Below are 18,822 nucleotides of genomic sequence, written 5' to 3' on the forward strand. Positions count from 1 at the left end.
GTTTTGGAAATCTACTCCAACCTCATGGAAATATTTCATGTATTATCTTGTTATTTTTTTTCCTTTGACACTGAGATCAACAATTCACCTGTAACTGATTTTTGTGTATATGGTGTGAATTTATAAGTCATGTTTTCTTTTCTTTTTTCTCTCTCTCACCTTTTTCCTTTTCTTCTTCTTCTTTTTTTTTTTTATTGGCATGGTAATTTTTATTTGACCTACCTTAGAGTGTTTTTTCTCTACTACTCTGCATTACCAACTTTGTCACAAGTGTAGTGCCTGTGTTGGGGTCTATTTCTAGACTCTAATCAGTTGCTTTGGTGTATTTATCTATGCTTTTGCTAATGTCTTCAGACAGCAAAAATGTTAAGAAAAAATGTTCTTATTTCTTCAATTTTTAAATACTTCATTTTGTTTTTCTTCTTCAAGATGATCTAAGCTATTCTTGGGTTTTCCATTTCCATATTAATTTTTGGAAAATCTCATCAATTCCAGTAGGAAAACTTTTTGGGACTTTCACTTTGGTTGCACTGAATTTATAGTGCAATTTGAGGAGCTGAATTATTTAAAGTTGACTCTTGAACAACATGAGGGTCAGGGACACTAACCTCCATGCAGTTGAAAATCCATGCATAACTTTTGATTCCCTCAAAAATTTGGAACTAATGTTTACTGTTGACTGGAAGCTTTACTGATGACATAGTTGATTAACACATATTTTGTATGCTGTACGTATTATATACTATATTCTTACACTAAAGAAAATGTTAAGAAAATCATAAGGAAATGAAAATACATTTATATTACTATACATATATTTATTGGAAAAAAGTCACGTATAAGTGAACCCACACAGTTCAAATTCATGTTATTTGATCACTGTCTGTCCGTGTGTGTGTATATAATGAAGCAATAATATTTACGTATATAACTATAAAAGTATAATATAAACGTGTATAATAGCATTTCTATATTTCCATGTAAGTATATATACTTACTATACCTAAGTATGTGTATCTCAGTATAATACATATATATATTATATGTGTATTATATAAATATAATAATGTAATTAAACTATGGCTCTCTTCTTTATGCTTTTACACTTATTTATTCTGTCTAGGCTTCTCTCCCTCTAGTTCTTAATTTTTTCCTCTTCAAGCTCACTTGAAGTTATCATCACCTCCTTCCCTAACACTTTCTCCTCACTCCCCTTATTTGCCACAGGTTTATGAGATACTTTGTAGGCATCTTGGGTGGGACTTGGTACTGGAATCTTACCTCCTGCTCCTCTTTTGCTCCAGGGTTGTGGCCATTAGTATTTTCTAAAAAATGGACAATCAAATGAGAAATTCATATCAGTTTTATCTCAGGATTTCTGGTAACGAGTCTAAACTGGAAACTATTGTGGAAGTCCTACCTCCATCTCAGAATGAAGGCAGCATGTTATGAAATGGGGAAGGTAACCTGCTTCATTCTAAGCAGACTGGGTCTAGGTGGGAATATGCATGGGAACTGGTAGCTTACAGCCTCCAGAAAGGCAGAGTGAGGAAAGTGAGACATATGATAGGCTTTTAGCTATGACTCCGTAGAAGTAGTCTCCAAATTGCTTTGATTGCACTGTCTTATCAGTAAAAAACATATGAACATCTATCACCAATGTTTGTATATTTATTTCTACATTACTTAAATGTACTGTAATTTGCTATATAAATTCTACAATATACAAAAAATTAAAAATGATAAACACTATTTCAAAAAAATTATTTCCATGTTGTTTCTTCGTGGTATAGGGTTCAATAAGCACTACTATTTTTGAAAAGTGCGATTTAACATCTGTGATGTAGTAATTTGAAGGTCTCATTCTAAGGCAAATTTATTATTTCAGCATATGGTTTTTAATGCCATTGTATTTGAAAAAGTTACTTCCAGTATTTGAAATTTCAAATGGAAGAGGTGCACCCTGGTTGCGCTTAGTAAAACCACATTTCTCATTTTTCATTTCTATTCTACTTTGCAAAGTTTTTAGTCCAGATTTTATCAGTAAGATTTCATCTTTTCTAAGTAATTAGTTCTGGCAAACTAATTGGAAGGTGTTGCATATTTTTATATTTGAAAGGAAAAATGGTCTCCTAATCTGCTGAAACCCTTCCTTTGTGAGATTTTTAAACAGATGAGGAAATGGTTTCTAAGTTGTTAAAGTGTGATACCCCAAGCTTGTAGGTGATCATAGCACATTTGCACACGCAGAAAATAACATTGGATGAAAATATTTCTAGTAGTTTTAAAAATATTCTTATCTTAACATGAGTTCATTTCAAAAAAGGTATTTTCACACTCATTAAAATGTCACTACTTTACTCTGAAAAGACAGATTAAGAAATATCTACTTTAGCTGGAGGGGATTATACTAAGTGAAGTTAAGTCAAGCAGAGAAAGACAGTTATCTTATGGTTTCAATCATATGTGTAATATAAGCAATAGCACGGAGGACCATAGGGGAAGGGAGGGAAAACTGACGGGGGAGAACTCAGAGAGGGAATTGAACTATGAGAAACTCTGGACCCCGGAAAACAAACTGAGGGTTTCAGAGGGGTGGGAGGTGGGGGTGGGGATAACAGGGTGATGGGTACTAAGGAGGGCATGTGTTGTGATAAGCACGGGGTGTTATATCTAACTTATGAATCACCCAACATTACATCAGAAACTAATGGTGTGCTATACAGTGGCCAACTGAACATAATAAAAAGATAGTTTCATAGTAGCCAAAAGTAAAAGAAATATTCATTTTAAAATATTTGTTAGTTTATATACTGCTGATAGTTATTTGTTATCCCAGAAAATGTTAGCAAATTTAGAACACTTGTCTTTTTATAAGACCAAAATACATGGTATATCTTTATTTGCCAACTTTTAAAAATATTTTTCCAGGAAATTTTTTATGCTCAGTCCTCATCTATTTGTAAAGCACACTGAATATACTGCTTAAGGTAGTTACCCACCTAACTAGCAAATGCACTACCCTGAACTCATGAAGGTGTGGTGCGACCTCTTTGAGTATAAAACTCACACTTTTCCTCAGAATTTGTCTACCGCTTATAGATAGTTGTATGTGCTCACTTTCTTATTTGTTAGAGAAAATTGTTAAATTCTAATATTTACTTCCACTACTCTAGGGGATAATCCCTGGGCCCTGCCTTGAGTGTCCTTGTTTCAGGCAGACAGAACCGCAGAGTGTGAAAAAGAGTCATTGCTCCTGAGTTAGGCGGGGAAAAGAAGATTTTAAAAATATCATTTAGAGTTAATAATTCCAGGTACTTTTAGTTTGCAGAATGAATGGGGAGATCTGAATAATCAAATAAGTTATTCTTTTTCCCATGTAGGAAATCTGGGTTGGATAAAGAAAAAGTAAAGATAAAAGTCTCTTTTTCAGCCATCGTTTATCTGGTAGAGAAACCATAATTTTTTTTTCACTGTCTTCAACAACAGACTGAATTTCTCAAGGGCAAGAACACTTCAGGGTGGAACCAGTACAGTGCCCAGCATACAGCTGTGCCGGCACATAGTAAATGTTCATTAAAGTCAGTGAGGTTTCTTTTAGGACTAAGGAAGTAGGAATATACTGGAAAAGCTAAGCGTGTAGGCTAGTGGATTTCCAAATAAAACTGGAATGGAGGAGAGTAGGTACAAAAGGTCATTGGGGGAAGAAGTGCAGAACAACGTAAGCGAATATATAGACTTTTAATTAAAAGACGTGCCATGAGGTACTTTTATTCGGAGTGGGGCCAAAAGTGACAGAGATGAAAGGCATAGTGGAATTAACTGAAGTAAAAATTCTCTGCAGGTTCAGGAGAAATTCTAGGTGGTATAAGTAGGCCTTATGAGACCGGTCTTTGGAACTCTTGTTCAAGATTCTAACAGAATTTTGGCAAAGAGTTGTTTTGCTCATGTTGCCGCTGAAGAAAACTCTGCTCAGGTAAGGAAAGGAAAGTAAAAAGGTAGTGACCTGAGGGTGGGGCTGGTATTTTTGCCACATAGCTAAGGATAAATCAAGCACGAGTGTTCCAAAAGATTTTCCCCCAATTATTTTGTATTTGTTAAAATGCACATTCAAAGTAGACTTCATAATAAGGTTATCATAACATTAGAAAGCATGAGGGTCCACACTGAATACACATATAATATACCACAGTTTGGTGTTTTTATGACAATACAGTAATTGTCACTCAGTCACCTTAAACTACAAATTATACAAATATATAAAAATATGTATAAGACCCATTAAGCCAATAAGATGCAGCAGCACTAGCAAAATGACCCAACATATATACAACAATTTTTTTCAGTAAACTACAGTGTTTGTTATATACTTGGAAGCAAAAATTTTTAACATAATTGAGGATTTATTATATATGTCAACAATGGAACAGTTGATTCTTGCAAAGACACAAAACAACAGATTCCTGGGAAGTTAATGTTTATAAGTCAGGCCATGTTGATTCAAGTTAGCAAATGTTGGGTCTAAATACAATTCTTCTTTTCAAACTAGATTTGCCATAGGTGTTTTCCATATTCCCCTCACCTCTCCCCTCCATTACCTTCCTTCTCCTTCTCCTTACCTTTACAATCTATACTAAAGTGTCATGTAATTTTTAAAAGCTAACCATCGTATGTAGTGACCAGAGCCCTTAAGAACAAAGTTAAAGACCAACTCACAAACTTCATCTGTTAGTGAAGTTACTCTGGGAGAAATGACACAACTCAAAACCAAAAGCCATTTGTCCATTGCTCCACTCCCTTTTACCTACTATTCCAAAGTATTAAACTGCAGTTCCTTCCAAGGCTAATCAACTGAACGAATATTGGAATAACTTGCGAGTAGGATCACTGCCATCTGTGGGATATAATTTTTAGTCCATGCCAGGTTAAGATTAAAATGTGGTAATGGTGGTCATTTTTTTAAAAGATTTTTATTTATTTATTTGACAGACAGATCACAAGTAGGCAGAGAGACAGGCAGAGAGAGAGAGGAGGAAGCAGGCTCCCTGTGGAGCAGAGAGCCCGAAGCGGGGCTCGATCCCAACACCCTGGGATCATGATGGTGGTCATTTTTAGTTAGCAAGCAGAGCTCATTATTCATGGTACTATGCCCTTCTCTCCTCCCTCATGATTCCCTGAATGATTTTATATTTAATTGTTTACATTTTGTTTCTCTGCTAACTTATTAATAAACTTATTGAGGGTAGGGATGAAATTTCTACTCATACTAATATCCTACTGCCTAGAATAATACCTGTTACTTAGTGGATACTCATATTTGTTGAAATGAACTTTTATCTATTTCTTCTTTGCCTTCTAAAGTCTAATGTTAATTTATTTACATCGTAGATGCTGAGAATAACTCTTAAAGAGTCTAAAATTAAAGAACCGGAAATAACACCTGAAGTTCCGACTTTGATACCATTTGGGGATGTGGTATGTGAAACTTGCCTCCACAAACTTGTACAAGTTATTTCTTATTTTATGCGAAGACTAGTTATTATTTATTATTTGATAATCAAAAAGTATATATAGAAAATGGTTCTCTCTGATAACATTTGTGAATTGTTCATTTCTTCATCAAGTCAGAAAAGCATTCTGGAATCACTGAAATTAAGGAAGACATTTTGATTCACAGGGAAAAAAATTGTTTCTATATAGCGGTTCCCAAAGTCTCACTACATCAGAATCATCTGGGATACATTTTAAAATCATTGATTCTCAGTCCCCACCTAAGATCTACTAACTTGGAATCTGGGCATGGGGCCTAAGATTCAGTATTTTTATTGTGCTGGTCAGGTGACTATATTTATTGTCAGATTTTGGAGGCTTTGAGCTATGATTTAAAAATTGACCCTACATCTTTCCTTCAAGTCCCAGGTACAAAAACAGACATACTCATGAATCAGACACATACACCCAAACACACAGGTAGGACCAACTGAGAACTAGGCTGAGAACCAGAAAAACCTCTGTTTTTCTTTTGGGTGCTACGGAGTATGGGACATGAGGATCTGCGTACATTAAGAACTATTAAATGTTGTGGTATTCTTTTATAGTTATCTTTCTTCCTGAGCATCATTAGAACAGTTAATGGGTATGAAGGGAGAGAGTTTCCCCTTGGCCTTCTTCTCTAGATCCTATCATATACTATACATTTTCTTGATTAAAAAATATATGATGAAAATTTAACACCATGATTTTTGGGGGGAAAAGTAAAACTGTATTCATGCATATGTTTTGTTTTTACAAAACAAGCACAGTGTGCATTTATCCACGTAATTATATAGTGATGTATGAAACATCACGGTCAAAGTCACTGTTTGAATCTAAAATTAGAAAAAGATTCTAGGATGCCTGGGTGGCTCAGTCAGTTAAGCTGCTGCCTTCTGCTCAGGTCATGATCCCAGCGTCCTGGAATCGAGTCCCTCCTCGGGCTCTCTGTTCAGCGGGGAGCCTGCTTCTCTCTCTGCCTCTGCCTGCCACTCTGCCTGCTTGTGTGTGCTCCCTCTCTCTCTCTGATTGATAATAAATAAATAAATAAATAAATAAATAAATAAATAAATAATCAATCTTTGAAAAAGAAAACGAACTCACTTGAAATCACTTTTGGCTGTAAGCTATTATGCCTGCCGCTGTGTTGACGGACTGATCTCCGTCACTAGTGCTTCTGAGTGCGGCACCTTCCTTCCTTCAGAGCTGATACTTTGATTTCATTCACGCTTTCTGACTTCGTAGTTTATATTTTCCTTAGTTGAATTACATGTCGCTAGACATTAACAACCTTCTTTTAAAAGTCAGCTGGAAGTTTTTGACAGGCGTTTGGCATGTGATAGCTCCTCTCAGCGTACGATTTGTCACACGACTTTCTCTCTGAAAGTTCTGTGATTTGTTCTGAGGTATTTGGCAAGGCTTGTACGTGTGTCTGCGATGACAGCTACATCACAACCCACTGTTCCTCTTTCTGACAGAGCCCTTTTTCAGAAAACATGTGAAAAATCCTGTCTTCAAATTGGCTGCTGAAAGTGCTTTTGTGAATACCTTTCTAGTTGCTTTCCTATTGTACATGCATGTTGGGGGTTGGTGACATGGTTATAGCTTTGGGACACAGATGGGTCTCAGAGTCTGTGGCAACATTTGTCACCCATAGCCTGGGAATGGTCATCATTATCTTTTTAAGTGTTAAATATTTTCCTGTATTTGAAAAACCTTGAGAGACTCTTAACTCTAGGAAAGAAACTGCGGGTTGCTGGAGGGGAGGTGGGTGGGGAAATGGGGTAACTGGGTGATGGACGTTAAGGAGGGTACATGATGAGATGAACACTCGGTGTTAAATGCCACTGTTGAGTCACTGAACTCTACCTCTGAAACTAATGATGTGCTCACTATATGTTGGCTAATTGAGTTTAAATCAGAATATATTTGAATAGAAATTTTTATTTTATATGGATCTATGATATTAAAGTATAAAGAGCTGCTGAAATATAAGGGAAGTTGGGGTAGTTGCCCAAGGCACAGAATGTTAATGTGTAACATTATGCAATATAACCTTGTAGTTATACTTCCATGTTTTACCCTCCTCACATGTAATTCCAGTTTTAAGAAATAATGATTCATGGGATCACCTATGACAGGACCATTTAAAATCCTGCCTAGATCATGTAATATGCATTACACACATTTGCATTTGAAAACTTGGAAACTTCCCTTTAACATAACATTTCATATCAAAGTTTCTGTAAGTAGACCACAGTACTTTCTTCTTAGGATTTCATCATTCACATGCCATAGTCTTTTAATTAAATACTGGATGCTAATTTCTCTTTCTTTCTTTCTTTCTTTCTTTTTCTTTTTCTTTCTTTCTTTCTTTTCTTTCTTTCTCTTTAAGATTTTATTTATTTCACAGAGAGAGACACAGAGAGAGAGGGAACACAAGCAGGGGGAGTGGGAGAGGGAGAAGCAGGCCTCCTGCCGAGCAGGGAGCCCAATGCAGGGCTGGATCCCAGGACCCTGAGACCATGACCTGAGCTGAAGGCAGACGCTTAACGACTGAGCCACCCAGGACCTCTGGATGCTAATTTCTTTTTCTGTATTATTTTAAAACCAAATCTTTAAAATTATTTACTTACATTTAAAAATACTACTGGGCCATTTATTTTGCTTCACAGTGTTTAATATAATATTACTGTTGTTTTTACTTGGTTTTAAAAACCAAACATGGCTAAATATATTTGGGTGATAATGCAAATCAATATTCAAATATTCCTGTATTCATTTTTTACTTGATTTTATGCTTAAACAGGAGATATAATTTTCTTTATCATTTGGAAATACTTTGTACAAGATAGAACGAATATTTCACAGTCCTTGGGACATTGTATTGGATGAACGATTGTTAAATGAATAGAGTGGTTTTAGGATACTGGATAAAAAAGACCATTTGAACCAAGGCATATTTTTTATTATTATATGCAGGATGCTACACTTTGTCAATGCTCACCTACTATAAAATAACAGTAATTCAAAGAGTGATGGTTGGATTTAAGTTAATAATGCTTTTTTTTTTTTTTTTTGCTTTGTATTTTTATTCATTTTAGTTTTACTTTGAATAAATCCTGCCTATTTTTCTTCTGTATTTCTGTTTTCTGGTGTTTTCTCTCAAGGAGGTATTGCTAATGGGAAACAATATTTTTAAGAAGAGAATTAGCAAAGTGGAGCTTTTAAAAATATATAGTTTGGTGTAGAATAAAATGCAAGGAAAGTTAACTTTTAAAAACTCATTGGCTGTATTTTTACTTTGATTATTTTAGGTTGGCTGCATTGCTATTCATATAAAGAACTGCAGACATTTCACGCCTAAGAGTATCCTTTCTTTTGATTTAAGAGTCGTACCATGATCATATATGTCTGTTTCAGTTACATATTGCTGCCTTACAGAACACTGCAAGACTTAGTGGCTTAAACCCTGCACGATTTTATTATCAATCACCATGTGTATTTGCTAGGTGCCACTTCTCCCCATGATCACAGCGGGGTCTACGGTCGCCCTGCAGTTCAAACAGGCTAGAATGTCGAAAATGGCTCATTTACATACCTGGTGTTTCAGGGATGATGGCTGGAAGACCGGACTTAGCTGGGAAGCTGAAATGGTTAGACCTTTTTCTCTTGCCATAGAGTCCCAAGGTCTTGCCTTTCCATCATATTTTTTTTTCTGCACTAATTTTGATCTTTTTTAAAAAAAATATTACATTAGAATAAAAAAAATATTATTTATTTTGATTACTGAAGTTTTGGACATCCCCTTCAATTTTGGACCGTGGCTGGTGCCTCTCTTATCCTGTTCTAGTCCCAGCCCTGATCATGTCCAGCGCATATTAAAGTAGTTACAAGACCACACCAGATTCAAGAGCAGAGGAGAATAAGCTCCATTTTTTGATGTGCAAAGTGACAGAAATTTTTCACCCATATGATGAAAAACCTCTATCACCATATAAGTTAAAGGAAAATGTATATCTTACCAAAAAAAGGAAAAATACATATCTTAGATGATAATATTAATTATTTCTAAGTAATAATTGTGCTACCTTAAACATTGTTTGAAGGATTTATTTATTTTGATGCCTTTAAATAAACTGATTGCTTATTATCATGGCATAAAACCAGTCTCATTATGAAGATTTGGTGTTTCTTTTTTATATAAAGTGAATTGTTTTTTTAAAAGATTTATTTTTGCGAGAGAGAGAGATTGAGAGAGAAAAGACACGAGTTGGGGGTTAAGGCCAGAGGGAGAAGCAGACTCCCCACTGAGCAGGGAGCTCGATGCAGGACTTGATCCCAGGACACTGGGATCATGACCTGAACCAAAGGCAAATGCTTAACCAACTGAGCCACCCAGGCGCCCCTATAAAGTAAATTATTGAAGACAATTCTACATAAAGAGAGTTTTGAAGATAATTAGTTAAATCATAAAAACAAAATTGTTTTAATGCATGGAGTGCTATGAAAGATAAAAATATAGTAAGCTGAAGTATATAGTGACATGAATAAGAGAATAGAAAACTACTTGGAGGAGGTTGTGCTGAGTGAAATAAGTCCAGCAGAGAAAGTCAATTATTATATGGTTTTACTTGTGGAACATAAACAATAACATGGAGGACATTAAGAGAAGGAAAGGAAAAGTAAAGAGGGGGATATCGGAGTGGGAGATGAACCATGAGAGACCATGGACTCCGAGAGACAAAATGAGGGTTTTAGAGTGGAGGGGGTTGGGGAGATGAGTGGTGTTGGGTATTTAAGAAGGCACAGACTGCATGGAGCACTGGGTGTTATACGTAAACAATGAATCTTGGAACACTGCATCAAAAACTAAGGATGTATTGTATGGTGACTAACACGATTTAAAAAAAAAAAGAAGTTCCGTGCTACACACACACACACACAAAAGAAAACCGCTTTAAATTTTGTCTTAATGTTAAAAATAAGTGACTTTTGAATTTTTGCATTTCTATATAATTATGCCTAGAAAAGTTTTTAACTATATATTACAAATGTTTAGTCACCTTAAAAATGACATATAGAAGGGCTCCCGGGTGGCTCAGTTGTTAAGCATATGACTTTTGATTTCGGCTCAGGTCATGATCTCAGAGTCTCACACTGGGCAGGAAGTCTGCTTAAGATTCTCTCCCTCCTCCCCTTCTACAATTACTTTCTTTCTTTCTTTGATTGATTCTTAAGTTTTGCCTAAATTGTTTAATGGATTAATTTTATACTGTGTTATTGTACAATGACAACAAATTTTGTTTCCTCAATATCTGTGTATTTTCAGTCCGTTTACAACATTTCAATAATTTGTTCATTCGCATCTCTATAAACAACATTGTGAAATGTACAAAAGTATGTAGCTTGGCATCCCCAAATGGTGAAAAGTACACTACAGTTAATTTTGATGACACAAAGTACTTTTCTGTACAGGTAATGTTAAAGTTCTATTCTGGATATAAGATTGCATTTTTATAGTTTCAGATAACCTACACTAATTATATCCTTTTCTTAGGGGTAGGAAAGAAATAAATGCAGTGCCTTTTTTGATATTTTACAGGGTTCTATTTCTGTACTATGGGATATATTGTTGTTTTAAAATAAACAACTTAGTAGAAAATGCATAATCCTGATGCTCTTCTTCCCTAAGATCTTACTGTCTGTGGTTCTGAGTGTTCATGAAACATGCATTTTTCTCTATCTTGCTCTCCTTTCCTCTGTCCTCTTCCACCTGTCTTAGCTTGGGCTGCTATAACAAATGACCGTAGATATGGGGTGGCTTAAACAACAAACATTCATTTCTCAGCTTTCTGGAGGCTAGAAAGTTCAGGATCAGGGTGCTAGCAGACCTGGTGTCTGGTGAGAGCCTGCTTTCTGAATTCCTGCTGACCATCTCTTTGAAGAGAGCAAAGAGATCATCTTTCTTGTGTCTCTTCTTGTAAGGGCACTAATCCAACTCATGAGGGCTCTACCCTCATGACCTAACTACCTCCCCAACACCACACCTACAAATAACATCACATTGGGGATTTCGGCTTCAGTGTACAAATTTTGAGGGGATGCACATGTTCAGCCCAGAGCATACCCTTTCTCTTTTTTTCATTTCCTCCTCATTTCCCTCTCTCCTTTCTTCTTACATAAAGTCTAATCATTTTTGCATGGATAGCTTATTTAGTCTTTATAACAAACCCATATATATATATGTATATATATATATATATATATATATACACACACACACACATATGTATATATATATACACACACACACACACACACATATTTTCTCTTATTATGATCCTCATTCTACCAATGAGGAAAGAATTTTCTTAAGGTCCTAGAACTAGTAAATGGTGGAGCTGGGAATGGAGTCAGTCCGGCTTCCGACTATACTTTATTAAACTTCCTCTCACACTAGAGCTTCCGGTGCTAAGAGTCTGTGTCTCTTTATAGCTAAGCTTCTTAGAATATTAAATGTATCTCAGAGTTTTCTTTAAGTGAGCGACACTATTTCATGTAGCTGTAGGATTCATTGATGAGTCCAGTTGTAAGTTCTCATAGTTTTATTATATTGGTTAAATTTTAATGAAATCCTAAAACATTTCCTCAGTGCTCTACATTTTTTAACCTTCAGTTTTAATCTTCAAAACTTTATTTTGCTTTAGTCTTGAGTATAGAATATAGTTCTTCAAGCATAGTTTAAAAAAAACCCGACATAGCTTTGCTAAAGGCAATCTATACTATTTTGTTTTACTTTGAAAATAGTTTTCCTGAGTTTGCCAGGTTTTCAAGAATATTGTGGGTATATGTCCAGTTAAATAACACTTGAAATTAATCCTGGAAAATAGTATAAATTAATAGGGTGCTTATCCTTATTAGTGTAATCAAAATCTTTTCCCCTATTTTAAGAGGAGCTATTAGTTTGAGCATATTAAGAGGAGAATTTTAATGGAACTCCAAGGGAAGGTTGGGAATAATTTAGTAATAAGTACATAGAAAACTGCACAAGGAAACAAATATAAAAAAGCAAAACACATTATTAACTCTAAGGGAAATTAAGAAGTGATAGAGAAAAAGAAATATAGTTGTAATTATATTGCTAAACTCTGCAAAATAGTTACATACACACAAAACACTAAGTATTGAACTAATAAAAAAAAGCATGATCTATATATAACATTGGAGGAACGAAAGGAAGAGAATGTTAAAATTGTGGGGACGGGTGTTGAGAATTAATATTTTCCTTCCACAATAAGCAGTTAATTGATAGGATCTAAAACTAAAATATCACTTAATGTAAGCTTGTTACTTAGAAACCAGACAATCACTTTAGAAGCTTGAAAGATGAAAACTAACCATTAGATGTGTATATAACAAAATCTAGTTTATGGATGTACTTATTCAGAAATTATATCTGAAATTCAGACTGAAAATGGGATAATTCTTTCCATATGCATCTTATATCAAGGTTCCCAGGCGTCAAGATGATGAGCGGAATAATATATACTTGGAACTAATGCAATATAGAAGTACAGAAAAATATCCTCTCTTACTAGGGAGTGTTAAGGTACACCTTTATGATGTAATTCAGGTAAGTGTCAAGGTTGTTTTTTTCACCGTGGTATCACATTGTTATTATTTATCTGTATCTGATGGACTCCTTTTGGTTTATTATCTACTTTCAAACTCATATGTCTCTCTCTGGCTATATTAAAAAAAAAAGAGTTGGCTTGGAACAGCCTAATATTTTTAAAAACTGATTGTGTGGCAATGGTACAACCTAGGAGACTACATACACATGTTCTGTCATGTTTTCTGGAGTGTTTCTAAACAGGACTCAAATCACAAACTCTGTCTCTTAATTGACTGCCCAGATTTCAGTTGTTTTTCTCCTTGGCTGGGCTGCTTGCCGTCTGCCCTGGGCCTGTGCTGTTCAGGGGTCACCGAAAGTTGGGGGCAAGGTTTGTACACAGATTTTGTCGTTCTTTCTCTCTTGCTTTCTCCTGTCTAGGGTTACTCTTTCACTTGCCAGCAGTCATACTGCCCTGGACTCTAAGGAAGAGAACTGATTAGTGAACCAATCTAAACCATCTGAAGGATTTTCAGGAGTATTTGTTAGGATGCAAAAGCAAGGAGGCCTTCAAAGACTAATGGAGTTTTATCAAAGGACACAGGAGCGAGACTTCAAGGGCTCCTGTTGGCCAATTTCAGGATAATTTGAACATCAAAGACATCATTATAAATTCTGGATAAAGAAAAATCCATAAATCTTGGTGATCTTAAGAAAAAAAAGGGCAGAGGAAGAAAAATGGGATTTAAAAGCTTAGAAACAGAAGAGTGTCAGTATGGAAAGAATGATAGAATTACAGATTTACCGTTTTTGCAGTTCTTTATAGTGAATAATGATTAGTTCAATTGAGACTTACCAATGCTACTTAAAATATTCGGTAAAAAGTTATTGGGGAACAAGATATTTTCACACCACTGTAACAGTCTACATATTAATTTTTGCAAAGGGGAAAAGGTGCCTCTACAGTAGAAGTTTTGGTGACCACTTGAACCAAGAGCTTGAATTTAGCATAAGTAACTATAGGCAACTTAACATCACATGCTTCCTGTGGCCATACGATATGAAGTATACAGCATTACCTGTGAATTGTACTCATCAAAAATGTTCACCCCAAATCTAACCAGTCAGAATTTCTAGTTTATAGGAACTTAGGGGTAGGGAAAAAGTTAATACCATGATGGTACATGGTAAATACATAATATGGGACATACCAGCTTGGATTCTTTAAAAAGTTAAGGTCGGGGCCCCTGACCCAGGGCAACCCCTAGGTTGCTCAACCATATAAGTGTCTGGCTTTTGATTTCGGCTCAGGTCATGATCTCAGGGTCGTGGGATTGAGCCCCAGCTTGGGCTTTGTGCTCAGTGGGGAGCCTGTTTGAGATTCTCCTTCTCCCTCTGCCCCTCTCCCTGATTGCATGCTCACTTGCTCTCTTTAAAATAAATAAATAAAATTTTAAATTTGTCGATGGCTATTTGGATCGTTTCTGTTTTTGTTTTGTTTTGTTTTACTGTTATGCTCATTGTTGCTGTGAATTTTCTTGAACCCACCTTCCAGTGCATTTCTGCAAAAAAGTCTTCACATTGTGATAAATTGCTGAGTCTCTGTTGAACTTCTACCTCATATGGTAAAGAGCCCATTGTTATTTAATGGACAGAGTCATCAGGGAAAGCAACTTCGGTTATTTATGAATTTCCCCAAAAGTCTTCTGATTTTAGCTGTGGTGTGTTCAAGATACGCTGTCTGTGTGTAGTATCTATCAGCATCCTGTAGGCGCTTCTACTGAAAGAACTGTGTCATTTTACTTATTAGAATTTCTTGGTTACCCTCTTTTGGTCAAAATTCTGATCCCAGAAGTACAAAGCTGATCAAAAGGAGTTCAGTATGTTTTTGGTTATTTTTTGCTTTTTGTTTTGTTTTGTTTTATTTTATTTTATTTAGACACACAGAGAGAGAGATCACAAGTAGGCAGAGAGGCAGGCAAAGAGACGGGGGAAGCAGGCTCCCCGCTGAGCAGAGAGCCCAATGCGGGGCTCCTTCCCAGGACCCTGAGATCATGACCTGAGACGAAGCAGAGGCTTAACCCACTGAGCCACCCAGTCGTCCCAATAATAAATTTTTTGAATCTACTTTGTATCCACTCTATTTAAAGTAGCCTAATGGAGTATAAGTCCAATGGATAAATCTGGCCCACTGTAAATAGACACATGGTCTTAAAAAACAAAACAAAACAACTTTTGAGATAATTGTAGATTCACATGCACTTGAAAGAAATAATACAGAGAGATCCTCTGCATTCTTTACTCAGTTTCCCTGGATGGTAACATCTTTCAAAACTAAGGTACTGTATCGCAACCAAGACACATACAGAACGTGCCACCCCCACCAGGATTTCTCATGTTGTTGCCTTTTACAGCTGCATCTCCTTTGCTCCTGCCTCTGCCCCTCCTTAACCCCTGGCAATCACTAATCTGTTCTTCCTTTCTGTAATTCTCTCATTTCCAGGGTGTTACATAAAGGGAATTATGTAGTATGTAATCTTTTCATGTTTTTCTCACTCAGCATGATTTCCAAGGAAGTCATTCAGGTCGTTGCGCATATCACTAGTTCATTTCTTTTTTGCTGTTGAGTAGTACCACGGGGTGTGAACGTACCCCAGTTTGTTTGACCATCTGCCCATTGGAGAACATCTGGGTTTCCAGTCTGGGGCTGTTCTGACTGAAGTTGCTATCAGCATTCATGTACAAGTGTTTGTTTCTCAGATAAATTTCTGGTTTGTAAGATATTTGCATGTATAGTTATTAAAGGAAATGCCGAAGTGTCTTCCAGAGTGACTAAGCCATTGCACATCTTCCCCAGACATGACCGATCCAGTGTCCCAGCATCCTCTTCAGCATTTGGTGTTGCCACCATTCTATACTTTAGCCATTCGGATAGGTTTGTAGTGAGATCTCATCGTGCTATTAATTTGTACTTCCCTAATAGCCAATAATGTTGAACATCTTTTCATGAAGGCCTCTTAATTTATTAATGATTCTACTTTTCTTGAAGTGTTTGCCTGGGGACAGCAAGGTACACAGGCTATTGTACAGACCATACCGCATAGGGCAGTAAAAGGTCAAGGAAAGTAATATAACCTAGAATGATTCTAGACCACAAACTCATGCTCATCTGTCTTGTCTCAAAAGCTTGAGCTGTATCATTTGCTCTTTGGATCACATGCAAGAGTAGATTATATTTAATTCTAGAACTACTAGCTAGGGTAGAATTCCTTGTGCAGACTGGTCAAATGTAGTACTCAGATGAATTGGGAAGACCTGATGACTGGACCCAAAGTATAGATCGTGTTTGGAAGCATGGGAAAGCCATTTGAGTGCACAGTTATTTCATGGGTATACATGAAGAGGACACAGTGTGTTATGATTACCAATTAGTGTCAGTGACTTTCTGAATATAATTGGCCTGATTGGAGAGGATGAAGACCTTGAGATGAATTTTTAAAAATCACAATTTTTTCTTGCAAAGCTCTGTAAAAAATAATTGGTCTGTAGCTTGTGCCAAGAATCCCCTATTTCTTCTTATCCCTGAAATGTCTTGGATTTCTTTGAGGCTCTGGGAGAAACCAGAAAACACTAGCTAATTGTTAAGGCTTAGTGTCCAGTTAAAGCATATAAGTATATTGGAGTTTATAATATTCATGTATAGATTATAACAGGAGTATGATTATTAATTTGGGGATGAATTGTAGTACTACTTGTGGTTGTTGTTTTAGCTATATGATCCTTACCAAATAAGCCTAGGACTAAATGATAAATCCAACAGTTAGAAAGATTGGTAGCCACTGTAATTATTTGAGAAGGGAAAATTCAAAGGTGTAGAATATTATTAGAGTAGTGCCTCCTACAGAATCATACCTCCCTCTACCCGTACCTTTGAGTAGTACAGCATCACCCCCCTGCCCTTCTTGGACTAGGCTTAGACATGTAACTTGCTTTGGGCGGAGCAAAGCCAGATCAGGACAGGTTGCCAAATAGCTCATTGCCACACACTGAAACTCACCAGAGGAGCTGAGTGAAGGCAAGCCTAAAACTCAGTGGATTCAGACGAAATGCACATTCGGGATGAATATTTTAATTGGCTCCAACGAAGACTTAATTGGGCAGATCTCAGTGAGACCGACAGACAAAACTCAAAGACATTTACCACAGTTGAAAGGATGATTAAAAGTTTACTGTACATCTGAAGGAGATGAATCCATCGATAGGTCAAGCTCTCTGATCAGAAGCAGAGGCACAGTTTATGAACGAGAAGAAAAAGGCAGTCTTGAAACAGTGAGATATTGCCCGCCTTCCCACTTTGGGAAAAGGGACGCTGTCAAGAGAAAGAAGCTATAAAGAGCAGATTGACAGGATCGTTAAGAAAATCTATTGCAGTTATTTATGAATTTTTGGAGAAATCTTCTGATTTTATGTGAAGAAAACATATACGCTAATTCTGTGTGATGTCTGCTATTGCATGACTAGCTGTTATGTCCTTCATTATATAGCTTCACCAGGAACTGAGAGGGCAGGTGTGAAATAGGTTCTGCAGGGGCGTGTGGGTGACTCAGTCAGTTAAGTGTCTGCCTTCAGCTCAGGTCATGGTCCCAAGATCCTGGGATCGAGCCTCTAATGGGGCTCCCTGTTCAGCGGGGAGCCTGCTTCTCCCTCTCCCCTTTGCCGGCAGCTCCCCTTGTTTGTGCTCTCTCTTGAGCATGGACACGTGCATGTGCGCTCTCTCTCTCTCTCTCAAACAAATAAAATCTTTATAAATGAATAAGTTCTGCAGATTGCTAGGTTTTGGGGGTGGAGAGGATGTGTGAGCCAGGTGTTGAGGTTTTCACTAAATGAGAATTAGTGACCAGAATGTCAGAAACACATGGCAGACAACATGAAGCTTAAAAATGGAAGACTTAATGTCCGTGTGAACTAGTATGATCTGGAAGCAGTAGAAGGGAGCATGGGGGATGCTATGCCATCTCTTGGCCTTGGGGAGTGTGGGCCTTCACTTGAGGCGTCTGTGAGGGAAGCACCATCCTTCGTGGAAGCCAAGTCTGAGGTAAAGCAAAGAGGGCATGTTGGGTGGAGCAGTCAAGGACGTAAGGTTGTTTGTTAACCATGGAATGGGGAGTCCATGAATTGCAGTGGAAAACACTGGGAAGAAAGGGAACTGTGGGATGGTGGATTAGATGGGAGGACTGATAGGATAGCAGAGATGACCAGAGGTGGGGACCAAGGATACCCAAGGTTTACCTGGCTACAAAGATCCCAGCAGTCCCCGAGGGATGAGAGAGGCCCTCGGTTCTGTCACGAGTCAGTTATTCATACATGTTTGTTAAAAAAAAAAACCCACCAAAGGAGTGCAGGGATGGCACTTCCCTTAAGACTTAGATAAGGGGGAACTATGACTAGCAGGAACGTTTTTGTCTAAAACATAAATGTAAATATTAGCATTTGGTTTTGGCGCAGCCTAGAATTTTTATTTTCTTCCAAACATTCGTTATGGTTGTATTTTAGCTATTAAGTTAACATGTGCATTAAAAATCATTACCTGATTTTTCAAAATTTGTGAAATGTTTTAGATTATATACAGATGGCTACATGAGTGACTCTGTATTTGAGGATTTTATTGTTCTTTC

At 36.8% G+C, this 18,822-nt stretch overlaps 1 protein-coding gene across 1 annotated transcript in view; it reads left to right on the forward strand.

Annotated features, from left to right (window-relative positions):
- The window catches only part of C2CD6 (C2 calcium dependent domain containing 6), a 143,157-nt gene that overhangs the window by 36,292 nt on the left and 88,043 nt on the right, over nucleotides 1-18,822 (forward strand). Inside the window, exons 2-5 of the mRNA XM_032860072.1 lie at nucleotides 5,389-5,475; nucleotides 8,850-8,901; nucleotides 10,865-11,010; nucleotides 13,046-13,168. Coding sequence (XP_032715963.1) covers nucleotides 5,389-5,475; nucleotides 8,850-8,901; nucleotides 10,865-11,010; nucleotides 13,046-13,168 — 408 coding nt within the window. The remainder of the gene's footprint in view (nucleotides 1-5,388; nucleotides 5,476-8,849; nucleotides 8,902-10,864; nucleotides 11,011-13,045; nucleotides 13,169-18,822) is intronic.

This window comes from Lontra canadensis, unplaced genomic scaffold (assembly GCF_010015895.1).
Source record: "Lontra canadensis isolate GAN:19392208 unplaced genomic scaffold, GSC_riverotter_1.0 scaffold18, whole genome shotgun sequence".
Classification (NCBI taxonomy): domain Eukaryota; kingdom Metazoa; phylum Chordata; class Mammalia; order Carnivora; family Mustelidae; genus Lontra; species Lontra canadensis.